General features: G+C 53.2%; 1 protein-coding gene across 1 annotated transcript in view; it reads left to right on the top strand.

Annotated features, from left to right (window-relative positions):
• Nucleotides 1-13,471, top strand: part of PTPRN2 (protein tyrosine phosphatase, receptor type, N polypeptide 2) — a 789,125-nt gene that overhangs the window by 715,315 nt on the left and 60,339 nt on the right. Inside the window, exon 15 of the mRNA XM_011941545.1 lies at nt 8,746-8,819. Within this exon, the coding sequence (XP_011796935.1) occupies nt 8,746-8,819 (74 nt within the window). The remainder of the gene's footprint in view (nt 1-8,745; nt 8,820-13,471) is intronic.

The raw sequence follows: 13,471 nt of genomic DNA, 5'->3' as shown, positions 1-13,471 counted from the left end.
GGCCTGTCCCTCGGGGTCGTTCAGCCGCAGGGCTCTCCCGGCCTCCTCCCTCGGCCACCCAGGCCGGAGGCACCCCGGCCCCTTCTCCGGGACTCTCCTTGTCAGCGGGATCAACCCTCCGGAGCTGCTGTGTCTTCCCCGAGCCGCAGACCCGGGCCGGGAGGCGGGGCCTTCAGCTGCCGTGGGGTGTGGGGGGCTCTGTGCGGCCGCAGCCGCTGCCACCCGGTTGCCCTGCTTCACCCCAGCGTCTCTGTGGGTGCCCTTTGGACCACGCCCCCTCCTGTGCCGCGAAAGTAAAGTCGTTCCTGTGAGCTGTTCGGGCATTTTCCACACCTGCCCATCAGTTGCGCCTCTAGGAAGCTAATGGGCAGGTTTCCCGTCGAATTTCCTCGCTTACTTTTCCAGACGCGCCCGCTTGGTACAGTCTGCCCTGCGCCCCGCGCTGTGGGGGCAGAGGTCACTGCCGTCTGCGGCTCCCCGGCGGCCCCAAGACCGTCAGTCACAGGGGCAGCTTCTGCCCCCCGATCCACAAAACAGGTGTTAATCTCAGGCAGCACAGCCACAAGCCAGGGCTGTTCTTCTGGTGGTATCCGGTGTCCTGGTGATAAGGTGTGTGAGCTGCCCCCTGCTCGTCGTCTCAGCTCCTTGGAGGCGCCCCCCAGCCGTTTGTGTCTCTGGCTGCTGGCACAGATGCGTTTCATCATCACAGCTGACGGACAGCCTCTCGGTGGAGCCGTGCAGACGGCGTGGCCCTGCCTGTCTGATACCTGTGCTCCTGTTACGGAAAGCTGTTCTTGTTCCTGTGAGAAAGTCGCCACCAGCACACACAGCCACGTGTGCTATGTCTGGAGCTGGTCTCTCTGGGTTGCCCACACTCCACGACTGCAGGCTGGCTCCAGGTGGCGCATTCTCTGTGCAGGCACCAGGTGCTGCTCAGGGCACAGGAAGCCAAACCCAGGTCACTCCGGGTGCTCTGGGCCTGGAGGGCTGCAGGGACAGAGCGCCAGGGATGGGCGGTGTAAGTGGCCAAAGCGAGCTGTCTCCTGTTCCAGAGGCCAGAAGTGGAGGGCAGGTTGTCAGCAGGGCTGGCTTCTCTGGAGGCCTCGCTCCCCAGCATGACTGAGGCTGTCTTTGTCTTCACACAGGTGCTCTCCCTCCACATGTGGGTGTACAGATTCCTCCTTCCTAACAGCACACCAGTCATATTGCATTAGGGCCGCCCAAATGACCTCCGCTCACTTACCTCTGTAAAGATCCTATTTCCAAATAAGGTCATGTTCCCAGAGCTGGGACTCCAATGTGTCTTTTTGGGGAAGGGTATGCAGCTCAACCCTGGGACCTGGTGCCTCCAAGTCAGCTCAGTGACTGGGTGGGCGCTGCCCGGCCGCGGGAACCCACACACCTTTGGCATCCGTTCCAGCTGCATCCTGCCCCCACACAGCCCTGCCTGGGGGGTTCCTTCTACACAGATGCCCGCAATGAGACCAGTGTGGGTTACAATTGCTTCAGGTATGGGAATCCCCCAGGGCTTGAGGCTCCTTCTAGTCCAGCTGCCCCAGGTCACGTGCCCAACATGCCTCCAATCCCACTGGGGGGCAACTTTCTGAAAGATCTGTGAGGGATGCCACTGAAACCATTTAAGACATGAGACACAAAACCAGCCTCATGACCATGCCATTTGGGGCCACTGTGGCTCCTCTGGGACCTGCTTTTGATGCGTCCAGTTTGGAAGCCAGCCACCGGCCTCGCGCTCAGTGTTTGTCAGCTCAGTGGTGGGCAGCGTGCCTCCTGAGTGGTGGCTGGGGTAGGTCTCATTTTCATGACACTCTCTGGATGTGGCAGGGCTTCCTGGATATCAGCCCCAGCCTGTCCCAGTCTGCCCAGATGCAGCATTGTATGCTGAGCTGCGGAGGCCCGTGAACGACACTCAGTTGACTCACCTAAATGTTAGATGATCTTTATAGCTTGAGCTGAGCATCTCCTGAAGGCCTAATTGGAAGCAGAATGTCTGCCTGCTGACTAAGGATGGGAGCGTGTGGGAGGAAGAGAACTTGCCCCTTTAGAATGTGTTCTGTCATCGCACTGTTGCTGGTCTTCCAGTGCCCAGGTCTGCGAAGAATCAAGCCCATGTAGCTTCCCAGAGTATTGAAACAAACGTGGTCTGATCATTTATTCCTTTGCCTCAACTATGACAAGTTCAAAGTCCTTTCTGTGTGTGACCAGCTAGGACCCCCTAAGCAGCATTGATGGCCCTTGCTGACGGACAGCAGCCCCAGGATGTGCCTTTGCAGCCCTCAGACCTCGATGGACACCATGAACTCGGAGCAGGAGCTTGTGGGTGCTGGTGCCAACTGCGGAGCACATCCTGGAACATGTTGTCCACTGAAGAGTCAGGACTTAGACGTTCTAGGAGCAAGACACTGGCTCAACCTCTCCACAGGCTGCACCATCAACGTGAAGAAGAGGGTCTCCCGCCGGCATAAATGATTGAGCCTAAACCTTCACAGAAAGCAGAGGCAGTTGGAGAGCCCAAGAGAACATGTGAGGCCCCTGGGAGGAAGGAACCACAACCCCATTGCTGAGTTCTGTCAGGCCCCTGGGAGGAAAGAACCCCATTGCCGAGTTCCAGGACTCAGCGGTGGCTTCACAGATGGCCTCACGCATCCTCCAAACAGCAGCACCGTAGAGCCTGTGTGCTGGTGGGAGGCAGATTCTTGGCCCTACAGAGCAGCTTCCTGAGTATGGACAGCAAGCCAGGAGGCCTGGGGGAATGCCATCCTCAGAGATCCGTGTAGCAAGACGATGTTCCAGGCAGAGGAATCTTCCACACACTTTCCTCAGATGCAGTCGGCCGGGGGGCACGGGAGGTTCTAGATCATGATTAATGGCTATACCACCGCTAACGTGTTTAGCTTGGCCGTCTTCCAAGGCTCTTTGCCCTAGTAATACTCAAGAAGAAACTGTGGGATATGTGTCTTCTGTTGACACCTATGAAAATCACTCCATATGTTCTGCCACCACAGGGCAGCAAGAACACACTTTGCCAGCTTGGCTGACCTACCCGTTTGGGTGTGTGTCCACCGTCATCTCAACCTTGCTCCTCATTGCTTGCTGAGTGCCATTTATCACAACAGTCCTGTGAGTTGTGTGTTATCCTGCATTCTCTGAACACTGAACAGTTTACCCAAGATCGCCCGCTGGCAAGCAATGGGGCTGGGAGTCAAACCCTGCACTGCCCTGTGGACCACGAGGCTGTGGCCACATGAGTCGTTCCATCCTTCTGAGCCTTAGTTTCTTCAGCCTAAAACAGAAAAGTAGTCCCTGTTCTGTCCATGGCCCAGGATGGCCACTGGGTCCAGGATGAGAAGAGGATCTAATCCGTGAAAATATGGAACATCTGAGAAATTTGAAATACTCTTTTTTTTAATAGAAAAATTTTTTTGAGACAGAGTTTCACTCTTGTTGCCCAGGCTGGAGTGCAATGGCATGGTCTTGGCTCACTGCAACCTCCGCCTCCTGGGTTCAAGCAATTCTCCTGCCTCAGCCTCCCAAGTAGGTGGGATTACAGCTGCCCATCACCACACCTGGCTAATTTTTGTATTTTTAGTAGAGATGGGTTTTCACCATGTTGGCCAGTCTGGTCTCGAACTCCTGATCTCAGGTGATCCACCCGCCTCAGCCTCCCAAAGTACTGGGGTTACAGGTGTGAACCACTGCAGCTGGCCTGAAATATTGTTGGACAATGCACTAACACGTGATAAACACAGTAAAGGTTCAGAAAAGGAATGTGCACAGTGGGTTAATTTAACCCACTGAAGTTAACTCCATTATAGAGCCAGGTGAAAGAAGACTCTACGTGAGTTCCCACGTTTTCCTGGCCTCTCAGTAAATTCTCAGACTACGGTTTTGAAGAGCACACCCATTCTTAATGGAAACATGAGGCTGTTATGAATTCTCATCCTGTGGCTCCTGCCATTGCTCTGTGTTGCCTCCCCAGGGAGGTATGATGTTTCATTTGAGAACAGGAGGGAGCAGCCTTCAGTTCCGCGAGCACAGGCCAGGGCTGATTGCGCGAGGGCCCACCCTGGCTTCATCTCCAGCCTGGGGTCAGCCTTGAGAGGCCCCAGGCCTCTGCCTCCCTTCACTTCATAGAACATGAAGTCCCTCCCCAGGCCTTGCACGTCAAGGAAACTGCCCTTTAGGGGACTTGGGAACTGGATGCCATCATCCTATTGGCTCTAAAAACATCTCATAAGAAGTAAGAGAATCACAAAATACAGATTCGCCAGACACATGAACTCTCCGCATGAGAAACGGTTGCCACCCCATGCGGGAGTCAGAGTCCGCCCTCCTCCACAGCCCGCAGCGTCCCTCAACCCACCTAGGATGGCTCCAGGTGTTTCCCGGAAGTTCCAAATGACCCCATATTGCAAACACAATGACTTTGCTGGCCAGGCGCAGTGGCTCATGCCTGTAATCCCAGCACTTTGGGAGGCCGAGGCAGGTGGATCACCTGAGGTCAGGAGTTTGAGACCACCCTGGCCAACATGGTAAAACCCTGTCTCTACTAAAAATACAAAAATTATCATGTGCGGTGATGTGTGCCTGTAGTCCCAGCTACTCGGGAGGCTGAGGCAGGAGAATGGCGTAAACCCAGGAGGCGGAGCTTGCAGTGAGCTGGGATCCGACCCTGTCTCTTAAAAAAAAAAGACTTCCCTGGTAATTTCAAAAGCAACATGTTGACACAAAATCAAATATGCGATCAGGAAGTAGGAGCTCTCCAAAGCCCTGGAAGCCGGGTCCTCCACTCAGTGCCATCTTTAAAGGGTGACCTCGGGGGAAATGAATTCTGCTGAAACTATCTTCCACCAAGAAGCCCATGGGTTGTCCTCTGCTTGCCAGCAGGGCTCAGGTGCCCAAGGCAGATTCCCCCTCTGCCATGGAGAGGAGAGGGCTGGGCTTATAGAATGTATGTTTAACTCCCCGGGACTCCCAAGCTAGGGAAGCATTTTCTTAATTTTCCAATGAGAAAATTCAGCTGGCGCTTGTCTGCTGAGTCCAGTGGCAGTGGCCGCTTTCCCTGTGGCCTGTTGCTCACAGGACCTGGTGGCAGGGACCGCTCGGCTGCGAAGGAGCTCCCAGCACGCTGCCCTGATGTCTCCTCTGCGCCCCACCCCCCACACACCGGAGACCAGGCCACTGGTCTCAGAGCTCAGCGGGTACCATCAAAGCAGCAGACCAACCCAGGTCAGGAGCCTGAGGGCTCCGAGCTGCGCTGCCTCTTCCCTGCCCTGCTCCCTCCTGACCCTGCTCTTGGTGAAGCCTTCTCAAGACACGTCAGAGCGGTCCCCAGTCGCTGGTCTCACAAGTGCCTAACGGTGGCTGTGCTGAAAATGAGGCAGGGCCCAGAGGCCCCTGGAAGTAGCCAGAGGCCCTGCTTTTATCCCCAAGCTCTGTGTGGGCTGCAGCACTGGGCCCAGCCCAGCACCTCTGACCACAGCCTCATCCCTGGCTGTGTTGTCTGTGTGGCCCCACTGTGGAATTGGGCTTCTGGAATCAGTGTTTGGAGTAGTGTTTGTGGGGTGTTCACATGTCAGAGTCCACCAATTTTTTTCTGATTATTCGTATTACAATTTCCTGCCACTGCCAATTTTCACTCTCCAAGAACTAATTTGTGCAGGAGCTAAAAGCCATTGAGTCCCTGGGATTTTTGCATCATTCACACCTGCCTTCAAAGCTGGCGGGATGATTCGCAACTTCTTGACATTCCTGAGGCGTTCAGCTACATACGGCATGTGCATATGTACATATGCATTCTTCTCCTCTTTCTAGATGTTTTATCTTACCCTATCTTGTCACCCCTGAAAGAGGCTGACATTCCTACCTGAAGGAGGGTGTTAGGACGGCATCCAACCTAGAGTGTATTGATCTCTAGTGCACAGTACTTTCCTAGTTAAATCAGTTAAAACACTAAGTTTCCCAAGCCCTAGAATTTGTTGTTTTAAAAAATATAAGTAAAATCTCCAAGAAAAATAGAAGAATTGCATAGAAAAGCAGTCTGTGCAGCTTCACCAGCACCACACTGCTCCATGATTGGGGCCACTTCCTTCTGGTGCCAGCGCCCGCAGGAGGTGCCCGGTGAGTTTGGAGTCGGGGAACAGGTCCAGAGGGCCTCTAAGCACTGGCCTCCGAGGACTCCAGCCAGGGTGATTTTGTTTTCTCAGAAGAGAAGGAGATCTGTGTTGTGTGCAGCACTGAAAGGTTTTCCCTGGGACAAACAGCAGCAGAGCTGAGACGCTGTCTCTCAGATTTCAGCCAGGGATGTCAGTGACAGGCCCTCTGGAGTGGTCACTACCATCACACCGGCTGCAGCAGGGAGGCGTGACCTGGGCATCCTGTTCCATGAAGGAGGCAGGACCCACCCCCACCCCACAGAGCAGCTGCAGCTGCCCAAACCGTAGCTGTGGACCCAGGCAGCCCTGCACTCTTGGGGACCCAGGAAGAAGATCCTTGCCCTTGCAGGAAGTGTCTGCTCCTGCTGCCTGGATTCTCCCTGCTGTTGGCACCCATGCTGATCTTGGAGCAAAGTCAGGGCCAAGCCCGGGCGCTTATCACAGCTCAGCAGGTGTGGGCACATTCAGGGCAGTGCTGACACACCAGCCCCCTGCCACCTCAGCCCCCTCTGGACTTTGGGCACCAACAAGCATGGGAGGGAAGCTGAGGGAGGGCTGAGGGCAGCTCAGCTCTGGCCGGCAGGTGCCCCTTGGCACAAACAGCCTGGGTGCCATGAATGGCAGCAGGAGGCAGAGATTCCTGGGCAAAAGGGGGTAGGTCCCCATGAGGCACCACCTTCAACCACCTTCAGGCCAGGGAGGGTTTGAAGGCTGGGGGCTGGGCTGCAAGTGCTGTGGATCAGAGTGGGAACTCATGGTGCCTTTTCCAGGCCTGCCCATGGCCACCCATGGACCAATCAGCATGTACTTCCTCCCCTCGGAGGCCCATAAATGCCTCAGGCTCAGCCAGAGCTGGGCAGACATGGGGATGACCAGCTACAGAGAGGAGCTACCCTATCCAAGGCCTCTCTGCTGAGGTCTGTAGAGACAATGGGACAAGCAGCCTGCAGAGAGGAGCTACCCACTCCAGAGCCTCCTCTTTGCTAGGAGCTGAACACTCGTCAAGACCCCCTGGCTGCAGAAAGGAGCTGCCCCCTGTGGGAGACTGAGCTGTTGAATTGCTCAGTGAAGCTCCTCTTCATCTCGCTCACCCTTCATTTGTCTCCGTACCTCATTCTTCCTGGTTGCAGAACAAGAACTCAGGACCTGTCTAATGGTGGGGCTAGAAGAGCTGCGGCACAAACAGGGCTGAGGCATGCCCCTTGCTCGCCACATTGTGGGTAAAGAGAAAGAGAGAATAGCTCTCTCCTTCTGAGAAGGGAGCCCAGAACTGGGAGCTCCCCAAGCCAGGCCTGTGACTCCATCTTTGGGACCCTGTGGTTCCTGGCATCTCCAAACTTCCAGGAGCTACCATGTTCCTCAGTGTCAACCATGGAAGCTGCTTGCGGCATGCCTGGTCCAGGCACAGCCTCACAGAGAGCCAGCGCCCATGCTGGCACCTGGAGCTGTCCACCCTGCTGCAGCACCCAGTGTGCCTGACTGTGTGGTGTGACCAGACCCCACGCTCCTCACACACCCCTCGCCGCTGCATGCCTGATTCGCCCTTGGCAGGCATAGGACCCAGGCTGGTAGTGTGAGCCAAACGTGGCCTGCCAGGCCCAGCCTGAGCAAAACTTGGGCAAAGGTGCCACTGGCCACAGAGATTTCTGGCAGAAAAACAACACCCCCAAGATCCCGTAATACAAAGAGCACCTTGCAGAGAAAAGGAAGCGGCTGCACACCAGGGAGGTGGGAGGTGCAGGAGGGGCTCTTTCGGCCTCTCCTCCTCTGTGAGCTCTGCTGGTCAAAGTTTCTAAAAACAGGGCAAAGAGGAGGGCAGTCACAGTAAGCAGGATGGGGGTTACCCCAGAACCAAAGCCAAGACAGCTGGTGTATCACAACGTCGCAAGTGCCGAGCGTCCCCCCTGCTGTGCCCGGCTTCAGCAGCAGCCGTCAGGTTACTCGGCCTGTCCAAGCGAGTTTTTATGCCAGTCTCCACTGGTACATTTCTCCTCTATTTCCTCTTTATCTACATTTTATTTATCTCTTACTCTCCTTTTAAAACTAAATTCCGGTAATCTTGAGGACTTAACTATTCATCGACTATGAAACTTTTTATTTTGGAAGGTGGCCGATTGCTTAGCGTTCCTATTTCCGTTTACCTGCTGTGTGTTGCCAAGTGTGTCTGTGATTTAAAGGCCAACATGGTGTAAAATTCTGCAGAGGAACCCCTGACCTTGGTGTGTGAACTCCACCTGGGGGAAAACACCAGGATATCTCCATTCTGCTGAATGGGAGCTTTGTGCCACTTCCCCACATGCCGTTCGTCTGCCTCCCACGTGGAGGATCACAAACAGGGGAGGATGGGAACAGGAACATTAGAAACCACATTCAGGAGGGTGTGAGCAGAGTCCTGGGAGAGGACACGGGTGGGCCCTGAAGCCTGGGCAGGGGTCCCACACTGCTGGGCTGTAGGCCCTGGGGCTGGTTGGGAGTCCCACACTGCTGGATGGTGGGCCCTGGAGGCCAGGTGGGGGTCCCGTGCTGCTGGGTGGGCCAACGTTCCTCTGACCCCTGCACTGTGTCCTTGCAGATGACCACTCCCGGGTCCTGCTGAAGGTGGAGAACAGCCACAGCCACTCGGACTACATCAACGCCAGCCCCATCGTAAGTGTGTCGCCAGGGCAGTGGCCCCGGGCTTTCCGTCGGGCGTCATGGACACGGCAAATCACGCGGGAAGGTTCTTGGGGGAAATCGCATCCTTGCCCAGCTCGGCGTCTCTGCGGTGCACGGGACCCACTCTGCCCACTGGACTCCCGCCACTCCTCTGTTCCTTCACCAGTGGGGCTGTTTGTGAGCCGTGTGGGTCCCGGCTCACGCTGGGCGGTGGGTTCCATGACTTGTAGAACATCCAGCAATGGCGACTGGACAGTTCCCTGACTAGAAGACATGGCTTTTAGGAGAGATTTGTAATGGGTGTCATTCCTCTTTCCTGAAGCTACTCATTTCCTGTTTATTCATTGGGCATGGGCACACTAGTCCTCAGTCTCCGCTTTTTGTAACAATCAGTGGCATGGAGGCAGGTCCAGAATTCCAGGTTCGTTTTCCTGAAGTTTTTGCAGCGAATGGGACCCTGTTTCTTAAGAAAGAGACCGTTTTTTGGCTGGTCCTTCCCCTGGGATAGACACAGGTGCAGTGGAGATCGGGCTGTCCTGTGTTTCTGTGGACAAGTGTAGTGGCAGCTCCTGCGCCTGAGGTGTGAGTCCCTGTGGCTTGTGGTTCTTCACTTCCCAGGGGTTCCTCTCAGCCCATGCCGGATGCGGCTCTCACCCTGTTTAACTCTGGGCATCCCCCTTCCCTGTCATGACCTGTCGGGGGAGCAGGGCTGAATGGGGGTTTTGCAGCCCTCCCAGGGTGAGCAGAGGAGGGAGAGAAATGAGGGTGGAGAGGGCTGAAGCCACAGGCCAGGGACACTCGGACTGGCTGTTCAGATGAGCAGTGATGGTGGCAGGTGGCGGGGGTGGGATGGGACACTGTCCAGGGCGGGGCTTTGGAGACCTGGTGGATGGCATTTTAAACCAGCAGTGGAGAGGCTGGGGCTCTGTGCAGATTTATGGCAGACACTGGTTGCCATGTTTGCCCCTTTAAACAGCTCTTCTCAATTCTGGTCTTCAGGGAAGCATGAGGACATCTCACTAAAATTCCACATTAGCCTTTAACCAAACACCGTGCCTGCAGGATGCGACACTGTTTTGGGCTGAGTGAGACAGAGCAGGTGATCGAGGCGCAAATCACACCCTACGGCGTCTTGAGGTTTCTTTGCTCATCCATAAGGAGCTTTGGATGAAATTATTGGCCCAACTGCCTGCAGGCCGCGGCCACTGATGACGGACAGTGCTCAGCTCTTGGCTCTGCTAGTCTCAGTGGCCACTGATGGCAGACGGTGCTCAGCTCTCGGCTCTGCTGGTCTCAGCACCACCCATGGGATAAAGCACACTGGGAAGATGCCCACATGCGTGAGCCAGTCCCGTTTTCTCCGGCACTTCACGGCCCACACAGTGAGCATGTTCGGCTTTGAGAGAGTGAATTCAAAGTGAAGAACTGGTCTAGTGTATTTGGTCTACACCACCTGAACCCAGGTTTCTATTTATGTGTTCATTCTTAAGAAGGAATCACTTCCTTCCAGCAGAAGTAGACTCCCAACCTTGGTTCCTTCTGGGTTTCAAAGATCCTCATTCATCTTCCTTAATAAGATGTGATGCACGTAATATTTTTCTGTCATCAATTCTAATTCAAAAACATCAAACCAAAGCCTCACTGATGTGCCAGCCTCTCACTTGATGAACAGAACATGCGTTCTGGTGGAGCCAGGTGTGCACGCCTGGATTCCGTTCCTGTACCATGTGCAGCAGAGTTGGCAACACAAAACTGTCCGAAGGAAAAGAAAAGCCGTGTTGAGGTCCCTTTTCCCTGAGATGAACCGTTTGATGAGGCCAGAATGAGGAATAAAGCCATGATTCACAAGCCTAAAAGATGAGAGTTCAGCGTTGCAGCTGGGCCCAACTCTCCCCCACTTGATGGGTTCCAACTTGCAGATGTCTGCGCTATTCCAGGCCACAGCTAAGCCAACGTGGGCAGCAGTACCCAGGGCAGCAACTGTGTCGAGCTGGAAACGGTGGACAACTTTCACGCTCGTGTGGGAACCAGAGGGGGTGTGTGTTTGGGGGATGAATTCCTGCACATTCACGCCGCTCCCTCTCAGGCCTTACTGGGCAGGAGCTTGGGTGAGAAGGTGAGGCCAGGAGGGAGAAGTAATTCTGTGGTACCTTTTATATCTTTCCTTTATTTCATACCACAATTTTTTTTTTCCCAAATTTGGGTTGTAAGAATGAAGCTGAAGAAATCGATGGTGACTCGTCTTTATGAAATAGCTGAAGGTACAATGATAATTACCTTCCTAGCAGCAGCTGAATGAAAAGCTTACAATTACAGCAAAGGAAGGCCCTGGCTGTGCAGGATAAAACTATGATAATTACATCTGTCATATTTGTACTTAGTCCTCATTACATTTCAGGGAAGGCATCCAGTAGTAAATAATGTGCAATCTTTGCTTTTAAATCAGAGGTCATGAAAGTCAATGGGAATTCTGTTTTCCCTCACAGGTTGTCTGAGAGAGAAACCCATGAGCTACATTTAAAGCAGCCTGGTTATTACTGAGGACACCAAGTTGAGAAATGGTGTTCATGTAACAGCCCACTCAAAGACAGCACACAAGCTTTATTGCCAGGACAACCCTGAAACTCCCAATGACACTTAAAAATCAGCTTAATTTTTCATTTCACTAAGGGAGAAAAAAAAAAACATTGTTTAAAGTTTTAATTCAGAATGCATTTACCTATGTAAGGACAGAGTGGCTTTTCAGAAAAGGAAGAGAGGTTGGATGTTCTGACTAGCATAAGAAATTGGCCAAATATGGGAACCACTTCAGTTATTTACAATCAAACTTCTGTGTATAATAATGGTTTATATTCAGCATATTACTTAAGTAAATCTCAACTCCTAAGAATACAATATAAAAATATTTCAAGTTCAAAAGTCCATCTCCTGACCGGGTGCAGTGGCTCATGCCCATAATCCCAGCACTTTGGGAGGCTGAGGCGGGCGAATCACTTGAGTTCAGGAGTTTAAGACCAGCCTGGCCAATGTGTTGAAACCCCATCTCTACTAAAAACACAAAACCTAACCAGGCGTGGTGGCTCACACCTGCAATCCCAGCTACTCTGGAGGCTGAGGCAGGAGAATCATTTGAAACCAGGAGGGAGAGGTTGCAGTGAGCTGAGATCGTGCCACCGCACTCCAGCCTGGGCTAAAGAACAAGAGACCCTGTATCAAAAAAACAAGTCAATCTCCCATTGATTACTGAAGCTACAATTTCACAATAAATTCCCATGTTAAGACTTAGTATTTGGAAAAGGGACTTGACAAGTCAGATGTTTGTTTATTTTCAAGAAAGCATTTCATGAAATTTGCTTTAAATGTTAGGAAAGGCAGGTGGAGAGGTGGGCAGGTAGAAATACCTGCAGATGAGGCATGTACTTATCCTTTGCGCAAGATTTAAGACTAAAGACGTGACACCCCCCGCCGTGTCCTTCCCCAAAGCCAGCCAGATCCTCTTAAGATGTTTAGGTCATGGCTGCCTGAGGCTGGGGTTGGTCTGGGAGCAGAAACTGGCGTTCCCTTCCCCTGCCCCGCAGTGGGTTCCTCTGCCACCATCGAGGCCGTTGAGGACTACAGAACACAGTCCAGTGGTCCTGACATGCCGAGTGCTTCATTTCTAAAATGAACTTTGTGTGGAATATTGGGGAAAATGTGGCTAAGGTTTTCATGCAGATTAGAGTTTGTAAAGATCCTTGTTTAGTAATTATCCTCCGATAGCATAAGGCGCATCACTAGGCCGTCTTTACACTGTGCATTCAGAGAGACAGAGGAACACACTGCACTAGCCTCCTAGTTCATATGACATCTTCCTAAGAATCAATTGACTAAGGGATAATAGAGTCAACACAGACAAATGGGCTTTATTTTTATTTTTAAAAAGTAGGCCGGGCGCAGTGGCTCACACCTATAATCTCAGCACTCTGGGAGGCGAAAGCAGGTGGATTGCCTGAGGTCAGGAGTTCGAGACCAGTCTGGCCAACATGGTGAAACCCCATCTCTACTAAAAATACAAAAATTAGCTGGGTGTGGTGGCGCATGCCTGTAATCCCAGCCACTGTGGAGGCTGAGGCAGGAGAATCGCTTGAACCCAGGAGGCAGAGGTTACAGTGAGCCAAGATAGCACCACTGCACTGCAGCCTGGATGACAGGGTGAGGCTCCATCTCAAAAACAGAAAGTAAAAACCGAATTATACTCTTAATTGTACTTGGCTTCTGGCCATTGATTTTCATGAAGTCACTTGGAATGAGTCACACTGGATTCTCTGTGGTACCAGCCTCTCCGGGTGGGATGTGTTGCCGCGGAAGCCCCCATCTGGGGAGAAAGCGCTCAGAAATGACCGCACCTCACCATTCAGACGCTCGACCCTGCACACCACTGGAGGGCACGGCAGCTCTGTGCTTGAGGAAGCAGTGTCCTTCCTTCTTCTGTGGTTCACTGAGGACAGCATGGACACATGTTCGCGGGCCGCAGACCACCCGACAACTTGGTGTTCACTGAAAAAGTTTCAGGATGACCACCTACACTAGGACACACACATAGACACAGATGAGTCTGCGCATGCATGTGTGCTGGAATCCAGAGCTAAAGGACACTTAGAAAC

Source organism: Colobus angolensis, unplaced genomic scaffold (assembly GCF_000951035.1).
Source record: "Colobus angolensis palliatus isolate OR3802 unplaced genomic scaffold, Cang.pa_1.0 Scaffold2, whole genome shotgun sequence".
Lineage (NCBI taxonomy): Eukaryota > Metazoa > Chordata > Mammalia > Primates > Cercopithecidae > Colobus > Colobus angolensis.
Note: the sequence above shows the minus strand (reverse complement) of the source record. Positions and strands in the feature narration are given on the sequence as shown.